Source organism: Lagenorhynchus albirostris, chromosome 2, assembly GCF_949774975.1.
Source record: "Lagenorhynchus albirostris chromosome 2, mLagAlb1.1, whole genome shotgun sequence".
Lineage (NCBI taxonomy): Eukaryota > Metazoa > Chordata > Mammalia > Artiodactyla > Delphinidae > Lagenorhynchus > Lagenorhynchus albirostris.
Genome location: NC_083096.1, coordinates 74,261,719 through 74,280,905, shown reverse-complemented (window position 1 = coordinate 74,280,905; position 19,187 = coordinate 74,261,719). Strand labels below are relative to the sequence as shown.

Sequence of the window (19,187 nt, the reverse complement as noted above, 5' to 3'; positions counted from 1 at the left end):
CTGCCCATGTGAGGCACTTTTTCTTCCGAGTCACAAAGCACTGGGAGCCCATCTCCCCGAGGTATTTACCACATTCCACCTGCATTCCAGCTCTTTGTACACTCCTGCCCCTCCTCTCTGCATGGTTCCAGCCCCCTCCCTGTGCCCAGCTCCAAGCTGTGTCGCCCTTTCATGCTGTGTGCCCTTCCCCGCCCCCCCCTCCCCCGCCCCTTACTTCATCAATTCCTACTCCTCTTTAAGACCCAGCTCGGGATCTCCAGGACCCAGCAGTGCCTGGCCCACAGTTAGTGGATGGAGAGTGTGATGGAGGGTACTAGATGGAGCCTGGGGGGCAATAAGGAACGTGGAGGGAGTAGATCCTCTCCCCATCTCCTTCCCCTCGCCCTGCAGTCAGGGGAGAAAGGCCTGCACCTTCCCTCTGGGCATGGAATGCCCTTACCCACCATCCCTACCTGGGGAACCCTCAGAAGGATTTCCCCCATTCATCTCTGCCCCCTCTGCACCTCAGAGCTCTTGGCTGCCTTGTCCCTGGGGCATTTATCAAGTACTACCTGGAGGAACAAATATTTGTGTTCCTAAGGCTCCTCCTCCATCACCTTCCCTGTATCCCGAAGACTCCCCTTCCTCATTCCCAGTGTCAGCACATTTACCCCCAGTCAGTCCAGGAGGTCAGGCCCAGGTAAAGAGAAATATACACCAGTTCTTACTGACAGTCTTAGCACCAGGCCCCTCACAGCAGCTATTTCCTTTGATGCATATAATAATTCCAGGAAGGAAATAGCCTTGCCCCCATCTTACAGATGAAAACAGTGGAGGCTCTGAGACGAAAAATGCCTTTCCCAAGTTTCCATATCTGGGACTCAGACCCAGCTCTCACAGCACCACTCTCTCTCCTGCTCATAGGTTGCCTTATCTGGCCTTCCCTGCAGTGCCTAATGAACAAACTGACCTCAAAAAATATTTGGTGAAGTGGAAAGTAAGCCATTATCCGGACATCTACTGCCTGCAGGGACGGGCCAGGGCAGGCTTCAGCGCTGGAAGACTGCATCTCACAAGCCTGACCCACAAACCCCCTCAGGTCCCTCCCGTCCCACCTCCCCAGACCCTCTCCTCCCTCTCCCTCAAGGGCTCTGGTGAGGGAAGGAACTGCCCCTCTTCACCCCCTTCCTTTCCCTTCTCCATACACACTCCCCCATTTGCCCACAGCAAATTCAGCACTTTGGGCCCAGGTCTTTCCTTTATACCCAGGAGAGTTGGGCAGTGAGGTGTGGAAAGAATAAGGTGCTGTGGACCCAAGCCCCACCGAGGCTGAGGCTAACCGTCTGAGTCCTGAATACCATCATGTCTAATCAGTGAGGGCATAATTCCTGCTTTTGCCCCCCTCAAAATGTGTAGGAGTCTATAAAGATGAAATAGTACGTGATAAAATACACAGCTGAAAACACTGGAAGAGTGTAAAATGTTACACAAATGTAAGGGATTCTGAGCTGGCCGTAACATGGGCATTAAACTGTAACCTCTCAAAGATATTGACCATAAAAAATTCCAGAGCCATGGGGAAAAGAACTGTGAATTGTGCTTGCTTCTGAGATTTAACTTCTTTGGGTGATTTTTTTTCTTTCTTCATTTGTGCTTCTCCAAGTTTTCTGCATTGATCATGTATTCCTTCTGTAATTAGGGAAAAAAAGTTATGTAAAAGTAATGTCTCTGAAATAAAAGTGTCTAAATTCCTGCTTTTACACTATGTTATAGTGAAAGATTAGGGGGAGGGGAGGGCGAGGGGGACAGGGAAGTGGAAAAGAGGTTTATCAGCTGCATTGAGAGTAAATGTCTTCCCGCCCACCCTCGCGCAGCTGTTCTACCCTGGAGGACCAGAGGACCAAGGCTGGGTAGCTGGGAAGGAAGGATTTCTCCCCCGTCAAAATCACAGGGAAACGATTCCTGGCTCCCATCCCCAACTGCCTCCCTCAGACACCTCCACCTGGAAATCCCACTGATTCTTCAAATGCAACATGTCTGCACAGGCACCGTTCAGTGCTTACCCTGCTCCCAGTCTAACAAGACTCCTGTTTCTTTGGGGAACAGAGCAGATCCCATTTGAGGGAGGAGGGTCCCAGGCCCAGCCCCAGCCCTCCAGAACTGTCCCTTCTCCTGCACAAATGCTGCTGTAGCCATGGCACTGAACCAGTTCTCTCCCGAGAGTAAGTTGTCTAGGAAGCTGCTAGGAAAGATTTTCTTACCAGATAGAAAGAGACCCTTAGGAGGAGAAACCCTCTTGCTCCCACCCCTTCTTCCTGTGGCTCCTGCAGCTTGAATGTAGCTCTTGTACAATCAGCCATCTTGTAACCAGAGTCATGAGGACAGCAGAGCAGAGAGGCGGACAGCACTGGGTCTTTGACGACACTGTCGAGCTGCTGTCCCGCATCAGAGGGCTTTGTGTTGGGGGAAACATAAAACCTCTTGCTTAAACCACTAGTAGTTGGGTATTCTGTTATTTGCAGCCCAAATCACTCCTAATTGATACAATGTCCAAAACTGTCCTCTTTGTTTACCCTTCCTGGGTCTGTTCCTCGCCTCCATTTCCTCTATGTAAATGGCACCTCTGCCCACCAAGCCTTCCCAGACTCCTCCCGGCCTCCTGCCCATGGCTCAGCTCTCACCCAACTCTGTCAAATCTGTCCTCTGCTCTCCCCGCTCTGCTGCTCCTCAGCTTCAGGCCCGTCTCACTCCCACCAGAACTCCTGCAGCTCAGGCCTAACCAGCCCCCCTACCTCTGAGCTCCCTCTTCTACCCACATTGTCGCCCACAGTGATTTTTCTAAAATACAAATCTGATTATGTTTCCTACTTAAGCATCTATGGGCTACAGAATAATGTTCAAAATCCTGAGCATGGCAGTCAAGGCCCTTGGCAACATGGCCCCCAAACCTCCTTCTGCTTTCATCTCTTGCCACTCCCCCAGACCCATTCTGTAATTTTAGCTACACCAGAGTATTCGCTGCACACACCCTAACCCCTCTACTTGTGTTTTTTTCCCCTCATCCCCGAATATGAATGCCTACTTATCCTCCAAAACCCATTTCAAATATCTCCTCCTGAGTCAGCTATGTTGGCAGACTCAAAAGCAGGCAGAGGAAAAAACATATGTATCCCCTCCTTTGTGAAGCGTTCCTGACCCCAAATAAACCCTCCTTCCTCTGTGAGCCCACAGCCTGTTGTTCCACTTATACCACTATTATAATTCTTATTTTATATTCTTAGTACATATTTGCAAGCAGATTAGATTCCTTTAGGACAAGGGTATATTTCAGAGCCCCCAGCACCTCCCAGTACAGTATTTGATATAAGTGATTAATTTTTGGTGGCATCATTAACAAACACCTTCTGGTGCTTTCTGTGCAGAAACCACGGTCCCATCCTTCTTTTTTTTTTAAATAAATTTATTTATTTTTATTTTTGGCTGCGTTGGGTCTTCGTTGCTGTGCGCGGGCTTTCTCTGGTTGCAGCGAGCGGGGGCTACTCTTCCTTGCGGTGCGCGGGCTTCTCATTACGGTGGCTTCTCTTGTTGCAGAGGGCTTCTCACTGCGGTGGCTTCTCTTGTTGCGGAGCCCATGCTCCGCAACAAGAGAAGCCACCGCAGTGAGAAGCCCTCGCACCGCAGAGAAGAGTAGCCCCCGCTCGTCGCAACTAGAGAAAGCCCGTGCGCAGCAATGAAGACCCAACACAGCCAAAAATAAATAAATTAAAAATATATATAGAGAGAAATATCTCATAAACAATCACAACAAATAAACTTTAAAAATATTTTTTAATATTGTTTACAAAGAGTTTATACATGAAAATATCTTCTGTCGTAAAGTTAAAGGGGAAAAAAGAATTACAAGATAGAAATGAGTCATATTTAACACAATATCTAAAAGCAAGCAAACAAAACCTTACAAACAAAAAGCTGCCAGGGAAGGGTTGAAGATGTTCACAGTAGCTGGTGGTTCCCCTTTATTCTCCTGTTCTCTTGTTCAACTTGTGAAAAATATACACACATTACTAATAAAATGGGAAACATACACTTCATTTTTCATAATGACATAGGGAGAGGAGCAGAGACTGCTTCAAGCTCTGTATCACCTCCTCTGCGCCCTGCCTCATCCCACTGCCCAGTGATACCCTGAGAGGCTGTGCCAGGTTGGTTGTGTCCCAGGGCCTTGTGGTTCTGGCCTTCCCCACCCCAAACCACAGGGCGCTCAGCAAGGCAGTAGCAACCAAGTAGCTCTGCACGGTCCAGACTGGGAATGGTACCTCCAGGCCAACAGTGCCCCACAGGTGGACAGCACCTACCTCCAGAGGCTGGGCCTCCCCCACGGCCCTCAGAGGGTTAATCCTGTCCCCGAGGAATTTCCAGAAAGGACTCACGAGGGGAATTTCCCAGACAGGCAGGCAGACAGACAGACACCTCAGACGGCTCCCGCCACTGAGCACAGATGTTTGCCTGAGGGTGGCGATGCTGAGAGCCAACACAGGCGCACAACTTTGTGGTGAGAGGTAGCCCAAAGCAAGAACCAAGACAAGACCCGCCTGGGCAGGCTGGGGGCTGAGCTGGTTTGCAGGTCGAGTCTCCGAGCCAAAGTCCCTTCCGCGGACTCGGTCTGGGTCTCTCAGTACCTGCAGCTCTCCTCCTGGTCCACCAGGAGTCGCAGCGGCTGTCGGAGTGTCCAGGCAGCGCGAGGGAGGTTGTGGGTCTGCAATCTCGGCTTTTCCTCGTAGCAAGTCTATTGTATAAATGGTGGCTTCTCTATTTCCCCTACTGGTCTGAGGGCTAATCAAGGGCAGGGATTTTATCCTAGACGCACCCTTACCTTAGGTGCTCATCACAACAGCTGGGGTCTAGAGGTGTCCCATTAGTTCGGACGGAAGACCCCCATACGCACAAATACTAGGATAGGAGAAGAGTGATTGAGCTCCAAGCCTTCAGAGAGAATGCTGGGGACAGTGCCAAGCTGGGGAAAGAGGGCTCCGCGTCCCGTTCGTGCCCAGAATTTCCCCCCACCTCTTCTCCACCCGGCTTGCTCCAGCCCTACACGCAGGCAGGGCGGGAACGGACATGGCCCCGCCGGGCTGGGCCAAGCGAGCCCGAACCTGCCCGGCCCGAGCGGCGCAGCCCAGGGGACCCCACACTTTCCCGCCCAGAAATCCCGGCGGTCAGAGAAACGGGGGAACGTGCCCCAAACTGTCTCCTCCAGGGGGCAATCCTGGGCCACCCTCTCTGAAGAACTACCATCACCCCTTCCTTCTCTAACCCTTCCGGTTTCTTTTCAGAGCAGTACGTACCGCAGAAGTAATACTGAACAGTGATTTCACTCACTCAACAAAGATTTCTTGACCACCTACTACGCGTGCTGGGTGCTGTGCCAGGCGCTGGCAATACAGCAGTGAACCAGCAAAACTCCCTGCCCTCGTGGGACTTCGATTCTATGGGACACGAGCAGATGGATGGGGTAATCTCGCCTGGGACACGTGGGTGGCCGACACCCAGGTGCCCTCCCAGGTGAGCAAAACGGGCGTGAGGCGCCGCCCTGGGGCTGGTTCGGCGGGTAGACTTCGGCCCCGGCGGGAGGGGCGGGCTGCACCTCGCGTAAACTAGGGGCCGGGCACGTCGCCTGGGGGCAGGTGCGCGCGAGGGGGTGGTGGTAGGGGCCGTGCGCAACGCCTGGCCGGGACCCGGCCGCCAGGTTACCGAGCCAAGCCCCTAGTTCGCGCGGGGTAAATATTTATCCTACGCGCGGCGGAATCCGGCTGAGTAGGGCCTCTAGCAACTTGCGTCCCCCACGGGGTAGGGCCGGCCCAGGCCCTCCGCCGTCCCAGGCTCCTCCCCGGCGGGGCCAGCGCCGGACTAGCAGCTGCGTCCCGGCCCCGCGTAATTACAGGGGCTGTGGCCAGGCCTGGCCGTAAAAGAGGAGGATGAAACAGCCTGGGAACCGGGGAAGCTGGGTTCGAGCCTCAAAGGGGCCCCGGGTCTGCGGCTTCCCGCGTTGCTCAGCCGCTTGGAACGGCTGGCCAGGAGTGTGTACAGACTCGCAAAATCAACTCCGGACGGGCATGCAAACAGCCACACAATTACACACATGAATCACCAAACGCACGCAGTCATACAGCATTAGGACTTCCAGCTCCAGACACACACACACACACACACACACACACACACACACACATGAATCACCAAACGCACGCAGTCATACAGCATTAGGACTTCCAGCTCCAGATACACACACACACACACACACACACACACACACACACACACACACACACCTGATCAAACACCTGCCCGCCCTCTCCGCCCCAAGATCTGGGAGGCAGACACTCACCCGCCAACCCCTGCCCCAGACGGTGCAGATCCTGGCGGGGAGAGGAGCCCCGAGAGGCGAATTCCAGCGGGTTTGTTTACACTGCTCGGGGTGCGGGGTGGCGAGCTGGATACTGGGGCCTGACTGACTGGGAGACCCAGCCCAAACTGGGCCAGACCCAGTCGCCTAGTCTGGGACGCTGCACAAAAACCCCCTCCCCGCCTTCAGCCCCCAGCCCCCAGCCCCCAGACGTTGCTCTCCTGTGCATGTTTCCCCTCCTCTTCACACGCTGTTCACAAACATTAGCATACGTACGTCAAAGTTTCACACGCTTCCCCACACGCGGCTGTGATACTACTCACAAATGCTTTCACACTTGCGCGCCATCACACGTATTTACATATGCCAGATGCACATGTGTGGTTACAGTTTGTCACCCTTCAGGCCCAGATTCTCACAGTCCATATTCAAAGCCTGTTCGCACGGTACACACGTGTTAGCACACACTCACACACAGGTCATTAGTGCCCTTTGGAGCCTTAGAAACAAGAGCGAACCCCCTTGCGGGCCCAGAATCCCGAGTCTTCCTCCCTCTCACAGGCACTGACGGACAGAGGCACCCTAAGCCCCAGCCGCACACGTTACACACTTGATCACACACAGGGTTGCACTTTATTCCCGGCATCTAGGCGATGACACAACCTCCCAAACAAAGACAACATTGACAAACCCAACAAAAACAAACAGCAGCGTGTGTGGGGAGGGGCAGCCGAGCGCAGAGTCCAGGAAGGGGGTGGGTAGGAGAAGAGTGTGGAAACGCGGGCGCCCGAGCCTGGGTGTGCAAGACTCGGGAAAGGTGCGGGACCTATCAACAACCTCGCACCCTTCAAGATCGGCGCACGGCGCCCGCCAGCCGGGTCCCGCACCCGCTGGTTAGCAGACCCGCACGTGGAGTTCGTTCCCTTCTCCCGCACGAGACTGGGCGGGGGACACAGACCCACCAGCCAGCACAGGCCCACAAAGCTGCACGCGGATCCACGAGTGAGCAAACACACAGCGCTGAGCAGATTTGTCGGTGCGCGCTTTGCTCCCCTCTCCTCCCCTCCCCCCTGCCCTCCCCTCCTCCACCTCCCCAGCCCCCAGGCCCAGGGCAGCCGCGCGCCGGGCGGGGCGGGGGCGGGGCGGGGTGTCGGGAGGCGCCGGCCCAAAAGGCGGAGTCGCGGCGCGGAGGGCCCAGAGCTGTGAGCACTGTGCTGAGCGCGCCGCGGAGAAAGCCTGCGGGAACCCAGACCCGGAGGAGACCCTCGTCCCCGCCCGGCCTGGCCCGGCCCCGCGCTATGGAGTTCCTCTGGGCCCCTCTCTTGGGTCTGTGCTGCAGTCTGGCCGCTGCTGACCGCCACACCGTCTTCTGGAACAGTTCAAACCCCAAGTAAGCCCCGAGTCTCCGGCCGACAGCCTGGGCGCCCGGTTGGCACTGCTCCCCCCTCCAGGTTAACTGTCCCGGCTAGCCCCTAACCTGAGTCTCGGGGAGGTGACCGGAGGCGGGAGGGATCCCACAGACTTTCTTCTCCCCCATAGCTGGGAGTACCCCACCCCAGGGCAGGACGCTGCCCGCATCGGCTTGCACAGGCGCTGCCGCTGCCCCTCTTTTCCTTCCTTCTGGCACCCCTGTTACTCCGAAGTGAGGGACCCGCGTTGAACAGTTCCTGCCTTTAGCAGGGGCCACTCTGTCTGACCGCCAGGGCTCTTGTTCTAGGCCCTTCCACTGAGAAAGCCTCTGTGCCTCTCCTTGTGTGTTACTTGGGCATCTGCCCACACTGACAGGTCTTGACGTCCGGAGTAAGCAGAATGCTTATTGTAATCCTGGAAGGACCCTTCCGGAGGGACCTGGGCTGCCAGCATTAAGTGTTCATTCTGTATTTAAGGTCACCCTGGAAAGCCCTCCCCCCTCAAGAGTCTTTAGAGGTGGCATGAATGAGGCATATGCTGTGTGTGGGTAGGCTTGAGGGTATCTGAGGTTCAGGTAGTAAAACTGAAGAGAAGGGGAGAGAGAGGTCGTGGGAAAGGTTCCAGAGGACAGGAAGGGGTTAAAAGGGTTACAAAGGGCTCTGGGCAGGAAGGAGTTAATTTCTCCGGGGCAGGTTTAGGGCTGTGAGGCAAATGGTATGGGGAGGGAGAAGCTCCATCGGACCCTTTGTTCTTTGTTCTTGAGTTTTCTGAAGTTATGGGAACAATATTTGCAGGAAAACGGGAGAGGGGGGTAAGGTGGAGTCAGGAGAGGAGGGCTGGACACCTTGGGGTCGGGGGTGAAAAACATTTCACTCAGCCCAGCCACCGGCAGCCCTAGCAGACCTACCCCCCACTCCCCTTGAGAAATAGATTGTGCCAATTTCCTCTTGACCCTGTGGCAGCATTGCCTGGTAGGGGGTCTGTCGTCTGTGGCGTGTTGGGCAGGGAGGAGACAGCCAGCTGCCAACCCCAGAGGGCAATGCCCTCTTGCCCATTGGCCGCCTGACGGGGCAGTGCAGTCAGCCCTCCCCCACCTCACTCCTTGCTCTCTGTTCTTTGCTTCTTTGACCCAATCTTGTCCTAGAGGGAGAGAGCAAAGTCCCTGTTTATGCCCGTGCCAGGTGTTGGCTGAAGGAGGAGGAGGGGACAGGAAGCCAGGAGTAGGGAGGGGGGGACCCTGGCCTTTTCCGTTCCCAAGCTCCCAGGTTTCCTCTCTTTCAGGAAGGAGCCTCTTCCTTGCCCCCCCTTCCCCGCCTTCCCTGACGCCACTGCCCCCCTTTCCCAGATGGAGAGCAAGAGTCAAAGGAGTGCTAAGTGGAGCAGATTGTACCCCCAGGAGGGGGATGATGGGCATACCCACCAAGCACAGCTTCTGCCCTGTCCATCTGGACACACACACACACACACACACACACTCTCTCTCTCTCTCTCTCTCTCTCTCTCTCTCTCTCTCTCTCTCTACCATACCCAGGACTAAAGAGAAAGCCAGCCCAGAGTGGAGGCCACAAGCAGCTAAGCCAGGCCCAGCTTGAGGGCAAAGATGAGGTGGTAATGAGCTGGGTGGGTATGAGGCTGGCATGGGTGACTCAGGGCAGTGGGCATCAGCCCGGGGATCTCCAGGCCCCAGTCAGGGGGCAGCATGGGAAGAAGGGCAGTGCCACTGTGAGCTGCACCCTGGCCTCCTTGGTGCTAGAGGGGCAGGTACCCCACCCATTCAGACCTGTCAGCTCCCTTTGCCTGGAGGACAGTGCCCAGAGCAAGTGGGCACTGGGCCATCCTGGGGTCCTGGGGGCTGTCCACATTTGACAAGGGAAATTTTCACAGGTTCTCATGAATGCTGGGGTGGGTGGCAGAGGTAGATGAAGAATGAGTCAGTGCCCGTCATGGGAATGGAGGAAAGACGCCAGACCCAGAGCTGAAATACCTGTTCTGAAATGGCTTCTATGTTTATCTCTCCAGAGAGGAATTTTAAAAGCCTCTCTCTGCGCCTCCTCCCTCCCTCCCTCCCTCTCTCTCTCTCTCTCTCTTTTCCCCAGGGTGGGGGAGGGGCCTTGGTAAGCCTAGCTGGAGCACTGGCACGCTCCTGCAGAGCCAGGCCTCTTAAGGGTCATGCTGACTGGGCAGTGGGTGCCCACCTCAGAGGCCTCTTGCCCTAACCCCTGCCCCTCTCCCCACCACCCATGCCCCTGGCTTTGGTTTGAAGCAAGTTGGCAGCCAACTCTGCTGAGTCTCTAGCTGGCAGTGGTTGGTGGAATTCAGAGAAGCTGACCGGCTTGGAGAGGGAGGTGGGGAGGCACTTTTTCCCCTACTAGGACCCCACCTAGACTGGAGCCAGGTATCTAGAGCTGCGGGGGAGGGGTTGGTGGGCAGTCCGGCTGGAGCCTTTGGAGCCTGGGGGGAATGGGCTGGGGGAGGGGAGCTGTCTCCATCTTGGGAAGAGGGAGGGGAGAGGCCTTCTCAGATCTGAGAACTCCAGCATTTCTGGAGCTCATTTCACAAGAGGTGAAAGTACGGCTTTTGGAGATAAAGGGACAGAGAGGTTTTGGGGTGCTTTGAGAGAAGTGGACAAGGAGAGCTGAGCATAGATTTGAGTAGCTAGAAGGGGAGATTTGAGGGCACTGGATGAATTGATTAAAGCAATTTAACTCAAAAGGACTGGACATTGTCTGTGGGCATGGATGTCCTGGGTGTTGGGGGAAAAGTGAAGTTGAACAATGTGAGATATACTCAGTGGGTCAAGGGGAAAAATGAGAGGAGTAAGAGAAGTGAAGACAGATTGTTGGACGCCGAGTACTAGCACGGGAAAGAGAAAGGGTTATGTGGATCTTGATTATAGAACGGGCCAGTAGGTTCTCAGATTGAGGCCTAATGGCAGTTAAAGGAGCAAGTGGTAGAATAGAGTTGGGGAAATATTTATAGGTAGAAGAGTGAGCAGAGGAAATATTTAGAAGCCTATCCTTAGGTAAATATCAGGGAGGTTATGGGAAGTGCCTTGATACCTGAAAGATACTAAGTGGGTGCTATTTAGAGGATTAGTGGCAGACGATGGAATGTTTGGAGATGGTGGAAAGATATTTAAGAGATCAAGAACAGGGCTTCCCTGGTGGCGCAGTGGTTGGGAGTCGGCCTGCCGATGCAGGGGACACGGGTTCGTGCCCTGGTCCGGGAAGATCCCACATGCCGCAGAGCGGCTGGGCCCGTGAGCCATGGCCGCTGAGCCTGCGCGTCCGGAGCCTGTGCTCCGCAGTGGGAGAGGCCACAACAGTGAGAGGCCCGCGTACCGCAAAAAAAAAAAAAAAACCTAAAAAACAAAGAGATCAAGATCAGTAAATTAAATACTGGAAGTTGAGAGTTTTAAAAAATCTTTGGTGGGGGCGGTGGTCCAGTATGAAATGTGAGGGGTCATGTAAACATTTGGAAGCTCAAGGCTCTGGCCTGGCTTCTGAGTGACCACCAGCTTTCTCTACCTCTGCGCATGCCCAGGTTTCGGAATGAGGACTACACAGTACACGTGCAGTTAAATGACTACCTGGACATCATCTGTCCTCATTATGAGGATGAGTCTGTGGCAGACGCTGCCATGGAGCGGTACACACTGTACCTGGTGGAGCGCGAGCAGTACCAACTGTGCCAACCCCAATCCAAGGACCAGGTCCGCTGGCAGTGCAACCAGCCCAGTGCCAGGCATGGCCCAGAGAAGCTGTCTGAGAAGTTCCAGCGCTTCACACCCTTTACCCTGGGCAAGGAGTTCAAAGAGGGACACAGCTACTACTACATCTGTGAGTGCCCGGGAGGCATGCACACAGGTGCATACACTGGGGGACACACCTGGCATGATGTACATGCCTCAGTACATGCTTAGTGGGAAGGCAAGCAGCACACGGCCCCTTCCAATCCTGAAGTCTGTTTTCGTTCATTCCCATTACAAATGTGGAGTGAGCTTCTACTGTGTCCTGGGCACTCTGCTTGGCACTCTAGGCGCAGAGATAAATAAAACATTACAGAGTCCCTGTCCTCCAGGAACCTGGAAAGGGACATACATAGATTAACAGACCATTAGAACAGGGTGATATGGTAGATATGAGCTCAGGGGCCCTGCGGAAATGACTTGAGTACCTGCTAGTCTGGGGTGGGGGGCGCACCTCAGAGAAGGCTTCCTGGGGAAGATGACCCAAGAGTTCAGGACAGACAGAGGAGCTGGCCAAACAAGGGGACGTGTGCAAAGAGAGCATGACATCTTCAGGGAACTTCATATGGTTCAGACTGACTGGAACAGGAGGGACACTTGGAAGTGGGGAGATAGGAGCTTGGAGAAGTAGACAGGGTAGAGCATGGGGGCCTAAGAAGTGCTAAGGAGTTTGGACTTTATCCTGAGGGCAGTGGAGAGCCACTGGTGGATTTTACAAGTTGTGAGATCAGCTTTGTACAGAATGAATCCAGGCCTCACCCTGTCAGTGGGGCTTAGGCAGGGCGAGGACAAAGTGGCCGGGTAAGGGGAACATACTGTGCAGGTTGCCCCCAACTTCAGGTTGGGGGGAGTGGAGGATGGGCTGTAGGGAGGGGACAGTGTCTATGTTCTTTTTACCACCACCTCCAAAGTCAGGGGTTATTCCCAAGAATGGGAGCTTGCACTGAACTTGGGGCAGAAAGTGGGCAAAAACTAAGGAAGGTGAGAATCAAAGATTAGAGGGAAGAGAGGGATTAAAATGAGTAGGGACTGAGAAAGCAGGGTCAGAGTTATTTACGCTTATATTTTCTTCCAAAAAAGTTTCCTTCCTTATCACTCTCTGGATTTATTTTGTAGCCAAACCCATCCACTACCAGGAAGACCAGTGCTTGAGGTTGAAGGTGAACGTCAATGGCAAAATCAGTGAGTGTCACAGCCTTGTGGGCCTCCTTGCTCCATCCCTATTCTGGGCCTGGTCTAGTGATCTGGGATGGTTGGGAAGTCCCACTGCCCAGCCCACCCAGCATTCCCACCCCTCTGCCTCCTTGGTGTACCAAGTACCTGACCTAAGACCATCCTTATCCTTCAGCTCACAGTCCTCAGGCCCATGCCAATGCACAGGAGAAGAGGCTTCCAGCAGGTAGGTGGCTGGAGCAAATTGGGCCTGGGGCACAAAAGGGGGTCTGCTTGAAGAGGTTGGGTACAGGAGGTGGCTCTTTTGCCAGTCAGGGGCAGGGGAAACCTCGCTGGGCTGAGGGCCAGTGCCAATAGGGGGGCCGCTCACCTTGGGGACCTCTGCCCTCTTACCTTGCAGACGACCCAGAGGTGCAGGTTCTACATAGCATTGGTCACAGTGCCGCCCCCCGCCTCTTCCCACTCGCCTGGGCTGTGCTGCTCCTGCCATTCCTGCTGCTGCAAACCCTATGAAGGTGTATGCTGCATGCACTGTAAGAACTGGAACTGGGCTGAGGGGGCAGGGCGGGCCTCCCTCACCTGCCTGGGGCCCCTCCCAAAGCCCTAGTCCTGGGAACCACTCCTACCACGTGCACAAGCTGCCACCCAGCAGCGTCAAAACGGGTCAGTATTAAAGCTTTCAACCCAAAGGAGGTCAGCAAGCCTGACGGTGCCATCCTCGCCTCCACCTCAGAGGGATGGACAAAGAAGTGGACAGTCCTTTCCCCTTCATTCCTGCCCTTAAGCCAAAGAAACGGGCTGTGCGGACATGGCCTCTTAAGAAGGGCACTGTGGGAGCCGAGCTGAAGGGGGCTTGGGCTTACATGGATGGACACTGAGCTTGGCAAAGATGTCCCTCCCAGAGAGAGCCAGGATGGCTCTGAAGGAAAAGCAAGTTTCCTGCTTGGGAGCCAGGGACAGGAGAGGCAACATGCTTGGGCTGACCCAGCATCTCCCCCAAGACTGTTCTCTGTGGAGGTGCCACGGAGAGGACTGTAGCCAGGCACTACATCCTCTCCCACCCTGGGGCATCACTCCACAGAGCTGTGCCAGCAGGGGGGCTGTGCCAACCTGTTCTTAGAGTGTAGCTGTAAGGGCAGTGCCCATGTGCACAGAGTCTGTGCCTAGACTGACTGTAGCCTGAAGGGCAGGGCCCACGAGTACAGAATCTGTATATGAACTAGATGTGTGTCTGCTGATTTCTACAACTGGAGTTTTTTTATACAATGTTCTTTGTCTCAGAATAAAGCAATGTGTTTGTTTTTTTGGACATGCTTTTCTGCCCTTCCATCCTAATTTATGACCATTGAGTCCCTGCTGCTGCTAGGCTCAGTGCTATGTCAGTAGCAATTGGGTTTGAGTTTTTTCCCCTCTCTCTGAAAAGAATACATGCCCCTCACCAGCCCACAAGGGTGGGGTGTTTCCTCCTCTGAGGGTTGTCCAGGATAGGAGTGCTCCCCACAGCAGTCTCTCCCCACAGCAGTGGGGTCCTAGGCTGCACCCCACTCTGGAAGTTCCTCCTGTCCAACCTCCGCCCCACTCGCACCCTCTCAGCGCTGGGCTTTGGCGTACTGTTCTGGTACTCAGGCTCTTGGGTGAGTCAGGGCAGCCGCTCGGAACGCCTGCCAGCTGAGGCATGCGGCTCGCCCCACAGCCCCACCAGCAGAGATGTGTGGGAGGCTGGGAGGGAAAGTTCCCGGCAGCAAGTTGGTTGGACTAGGGGGGTCGGTGATATACGTTTGTCCAGTGGATTGGCCAAGTCACAGGAAGCCGGCAGTGTGGCTGAAGGGGGAGGGCATCACACAAAGACTTGGTGATTCCTGGCAGTCCCTGTTACTTAGGGAAGAGACCGGAAAGAGGCTTCAGCAAAGAGCGAAAAATCTCCCAATCCCTGGGCAACTGAAGTTCTGAGCTGCGGCCCTTCGTGAAAGCGTGTGGAAGTCCGGGTAGCAAGCTTTTGAGTTCTACCACGTAGGCTAGCGGCCTGTGGGAAAGTGAGTTGAGGCTGGGGGTCTGGGTGATCCAAGGAGTAAGCAGAGAGTGTGGAGCGGCTGATGCCGGGGACAAATCCGCGGAGCCTTAGGAAGGAGACCGGCCAGAAAACCGAGAGCAAGGGGAAGACAGGAAACCCTGCGAGCCGACCGCGGGCCGGTGGGGTCGAAACAGGCCCTCGCAGGGGCGGGACAGGCCCTCGCAGGGGCGGGGCCTGAGCTCCGGCTTGAAGTTCTAGGGGTGGGCCGGGTTCCGGTTCAGTTTCCGGGGGGATGGCCGAGCGCGCAGGGGCGGAGCCGGGGGCGTAAGGGGGCGGGGCTCCGGCGTCGCGGGCTCCGGTTCCTGCTAGCTGGCCGCAGGCGCCGAGCTCGGGATCCGACGCGGGGAGGGATGGAGGCGGGCGGATTGGCCGACTCGCTTCTTTCCGGAGCTTGCGTGCTCTTCACCCTCGGCATGTTCTCCACCGGCCTGTGAGAGCGCGGACGGGCTGGGCTGGGGCAGGACCAGGAAGTCAGGAAAGGAGAGAGAGGGGACAGAGACGTGGCCGCAGCCCCAGGCTGCATCTGGAACCTAGGGTCAAAGTGGAATCGGGTCGAGAGGGCCGGGGTACAAGGGCAAGGCTGGTCACTTTACCTGAGGGAGAAGGCCAGGGTGCTGAGGGTAGGGCCGGGGGTCTGCAGTTGTCCAGAAAGGATGACAGGCATCGGGGATTTCGACGCCCCAGCAGCCTGGTCCTCCCTTTCCACCTCTCCCTCCTGCCTTCGGGTCCCCGTTACAGCTCGGACCTCAAGCACATGCGGATGACCCGGAGTGTGGACAGTGTCCAGTTCCTGCCCTTTCTCACCACGGACGTCAAGTGAGAGGGGCGATGCCTGCGGCGGGAAAGGCTGTCTGAGGGAGGTTGGGGAGGGGTGAGGAGGAATGTGGACGAGGCCCCTCGGGTCCCCCGCTCACACTCAACCCCGCGAGCCAATGTCCCTCCCCTCCACCCTGCAGCAACCTGAGCTGGCTGAGTTATGGGGCCCTGAAGGGAAACTGGACGCTAATCGTCGTCAACGCCGTGGGTGCTGTGCTTCAGACCCTGTATATCTTGGTGTATCTGCACTACTGCCATCGGAAGGTAGAGCCCCTTCCTCTGCTGCATGCCCTGCCCTGCCTTGCTGGCAGGGCAAACACTGTTTCCTAGAAGACTATAACACGCTGGCACTGCCAACTTTTCCTGGAAGACCCTTCCAGCCTTGCAGTCCTCCTTCCGCCATGAAGCCAGCCTGCTGAGACTCGCATATTGTCCCCCATTCTGGCAAAGCTAGTAGCTCTGCCTAGCCTGATGGTGCCTTGCTGCCCAACAACCTGAGTGGAAAGGGATTTTGTCTCCATAGTTCCTTCAAAGTCAGTGCCAGTGGCTGAGAGTGAGATGATCCGCTCTGCTTCCCCATTCACACAAGCATTAAGCTCCTACTCTGTGTAGCAAGCTCACCAAAAAAGGATACCTTTCCCTCTCCTAGAAACCTCCAGGGTTGTGCGTGGATCAGACATGTGCTCAAGTTACTGGTGGGAAAGAGGATGTAACAAGTGCAATACTGGAGGCTTGGGAAAAGGTTGGCTCCTCAACTGGAACTTGGGAGAGGGCAGGATGAATTAATTCCAGCAGCAGAGTCAGAGAGGGCTCCTGGTACATCCAGAAGTAAGGCTACTCTCTCCTCTGCAGCATGCTGTGCTCCTTCAGACTGCAACCCTGCTGGGGGTCCTTGTCCTGGGTTTTGGCTACTTTTGGCTCCTGGTGCCCGACACTGAGACCCGGCTTCAGCAGCTGGGCCTCTTCTGCAGTGTCTTCACCATCAGTATGTACCTCTCACCACTAGCTGACTTGGTGAGTGGGGGTGTCCAGGGAGGAAAGGAAGATAAGTCTCCCATAGCCAGAGACTGTAGCTTATACTCCAGAGGAAGGAAAGACCCAAATCCTGGAAGGAGACGGGGCAGTAGAGTTGGGTGAGTGGGGGGCAGGAGGGAAAGGTTGGGTAACAGAAGATCAGGGAGGACGTTTTACTTTTTTTCTGAGGAAATTCTTAGGCAAGGTGGGAGATTTACTATGTGCCTTGCTAGGAGTGTCCTTCATCCTTTCCCACAGGCCAAGGTCATTCGTACTAAATCGACCCAACGTCTCTCCTTTTCACTCACCATTGCCACCCTCCTCACCTCTGCCTCCTGGACGTTCTATGGGTTTCGACTAAAAGATCCCTACATTGTGGTAAGCAGAACAGGGGCGGGGTGACAGGTGTACGAGGTGGAAAATCAGCTCCTCTCCTCATAGCAGCCCTTGTGATTTCAGGTGCCCAACCTTCCAGGAATCCTCACCAGCTTCATTCGCTTCTGGCTTTTCTGGAAATACCCCCAGGAGCAAGACAGGAACTATCAACTTCTACAAACCTGAGGGAGTTCACCTGACCACTGGGCACCTTAATGCCAACATACTACCAAAGAAACCTTGTTTCAGCTCTTCCTGCTGGTCACCTCCACTGGTGAAGTGCGTTGTGGTAAAGGAAAAGAACTGCTTTGAGAATCCAGGGACTAAAGAAAGGGCTTTACTTAGAAGACTGGATGGAACCTGGGAGATGAATCACTTTTTTTTTTTTTCAAGATTTTATTTTTTAATTTGGGAGGTCGGGGGAAATCTTTAGAATGTGCCTTAAAATAAACTGTTCCCTACCCCTTGCCCATCAAGGCTCATTCTCTGTTCAGGGATAGTCAACCTGCCTGGTTTGGTGAAGGGTAGACGGGAACTGTCTGATCCACAGTTACTCTTGGGCTGGTAGGGTTGGCTCAGAAAAGGTATCTGAAAGAACCAAGAAGTTGTAAAGATGTAGGAAGGCCTTAGAAAGAACAGAGCTTGGATGTTATGAAGAAGAATAGGCTTCAAGAAGTCCTTCCTAACAGGGCTAAAAAGACCAGGAAAGTGAAATGACTTTTCCATACTGAGAGATCTTGAGAAGGGCGTCTTTGCCTCCTTCGGAGCAAATAGGAGGAAGTACCAGCAGAATGCAAAGATAAAGGCTGAGAGAGCCTCAGGAAGGTGGCTCTTCTACCTCTCACTTATCAACAGCTGGTACACAGAATCCCCAATTCCCATCATCCACACTCCATACTCAAACCAAAGTTAGAAAATAAACTTGCGCTTTAATGGGGGAGGGGAGAGCAGGCTGTCCGTGCGGGAATGAGGTTAGGGTGTCAGAAGCGCATCCCCCTGCGGGCCAAGTCGTCTCGGGCCTCCTGGATCTGGCTCTGCAGCTCGCGGGCGGCGTCCTCGCAGTCGTGAAAAGTGGCCACGCGATAGCCCACAGTACCCAGTGCATAGCAACCGGCGGACACCAGCAAGTAGGCGGGCAGTGACCACAGGACCTCCCGGCAAGACAATGGCAGCTCCAGGCCCAGGGCTCCCGTGGTCAAAGCAGCCCAGGTGGAGCCCAGGAGCGCCAGCCCCCACAGCCACTGCGCTAATTTCGTCATGGTCACTGCGGGAAGAGGAAGCAAAGCTCGAGGTCCCTGACACCCCGCTACCCGCTCTTCATTTGAGACCCATTCCCTGTCCTACCTCACCCCCACCTCCGTACCACCTAACCTCAGGGCCGCTCCTCTGTTGCTCCCGCCCTCCGCCCTCCACCCTCAACCCTCAGCCCTCCTCCTACACTTACCTCTTAGCCCAGCGTCTTCCCTGAGCCGCACGGCTCCGACGTCAGCGTCCGGAATCCTCCACGGCTCGTGCTCCGCCGCCGCGCGGCCTTCTGGGAGTTGTAGTCCTCGAGCGGCGTCTGGCAGGTTCGTGGCCGCGGACTTGACCTAGGCTGTGCTTAGCCGGCTCCGCTCCTGCAGGAGCGATCTGGGCCCAGAGGGCTTTCGGTGCTGCTTCCCTCCCTCGAGACCCCGCTCCAAGCTGGCGTGGGGCTTGTAGACAGCCTGAGGACACCCTTAAGCCTTGCGACTAGATGGGAATGTAATATCGTTCCTCTTAAACTCACTTCTCCTGCACAAAAATTCCACTCATTCATTCATTCATTTATTCACTTATTTATTCTTTTATTCATTCACTCAGTGGAACGTTTCTTGAGCGTCACGACAGACTTTGGAGAAATAGAGATGTCAAGACACGGACCCTTCTGGGGTGGAAGGAGAAAAGCAGGAGTCAGGAAAGCAGATGCATTGAGAACTAACAGGTGCCCTGAGATAGGTGTTAGAACAGAGGTTGTCATATTTTAAAAGAGAAACTCAGAGGAGCAACCAGTAAGACTTGGAGCCAGAAGAAGAAGTGCTTCAAGAGGGTGTCTTTAAGGGAAAAAAACTGTGGGGACAGAGGAATCACCTGATGTGTTTAAGGTATTAAGAGAAGGTGTATACGTCTTTCAGAATTTGGGGGATGAATTCATGATAGGTATATAGAAAACCGAGTGA

At 54.9% G+C, this 19,187-nt stretch overlaps 3 protein-coding genes across 6 annotated transcripts; 2 read left to right on the top strand and 1 right to left on the bottom strand.

The window, feature by feature from the left end:
- Nucleotides 1-7,522: 7,522 nt before the first annotated feature.
- Nucleotides 7,523-14,022, top strand: EFNA1 (ephrin A1). Of its 2 annotated transcripts, XM_060136990.1 has the most exons (5): nt 7,550-7,772; nt 11,336-11,631; nt 12,657-12,722; nt 12,889-12,939; nt 13,114-14,022. In XM_060136990.1, the coding sequence occupies exons 1-5, from the start codon at nt 7,681-7,683 to the stop codon at nt 13,224-13,226; spliced, it is 618 nt and encodes a 205-aa protein (XP_059992973.1). In that variant the 5' UTR covers nt 7,550-7,680; the 3' UTR covers nt 13,227-14,022. The 2 variants fall into 2 exon arrangements, with proteins under 2 accessions (XP_059992965.1, XP_059992973.1); XM_060136982.1 differs by having other exon boundaries at nt 7,523-7,772; nt 12,657-12,939.
- A 400-nt stretch (nt 14,023-14,422) lies between these two features.
- On the top strand, nt 14,423-17,459 carry SLC50A1 (solute carrier family 50 member 1). Of its 3 annotated transcripts, none has more exons than XM_060142320.1 (6): nt 14,423-14,746; nt 15,523-15,600; nt 15,741-15,864; nt 16,453-16,614; nt 16,873-16,992; nt 17,074-17,459. In XM_060142320.1, exons 2-6 carry the CDS (start codon nt 15,539-15,541, stop codon nt 17,173-17,175), a joined length of 570 nt encoding a protein of 189 aa, XP_059998303.1. In that variant the 5' UTR covers nt 14,423-14,746; nt 15,523-15,538; the 3' UTR covers nt 17,176-17,459. The 3 variants fall into 3 exon arrangements, with proteins under 3 accessions (XP_059998303.1, XP_059998302.1, XP_059998304.1); XM_060142319.1 differs by lacking the exon at nt 14,423-14,746 and adding an exon at nt 15,067-15,214; XM_060142321.1 differs by lacking the exons at nt 14,423-14,746; nt 16,453-16,614 and adding an exon at nt 15,067-15,214.
- Nucleotides 17,460-17,898: 439 nt separating this feature from the next.
- Nucleotides 17,899-18,569, bottom strand: DPM3 (dolichyl-phosphate mannosyltransferase subunit 3, regulatory). The gene is made up of 2 exons (XM_060142323.1): nt 18,434-18,569; nt 17,899-18,253 (listed from the first exon to the last, which is right to left on the bottom strand). Exon 2 carries the CDS (start codon nt 18,246-18,248, stop codon nt 17,970-17,972), a length of 279 nt encoding a protein of 92 aa, XP_059998306.1. The 5' UTR covers nt 18,249-18,253; nt 18,434-18,569; the 3' UTR covers nt 17,899-17,969.
- Between the last annotated feature and the right edge of the window lie 618 nt (nt 18,570-19,187).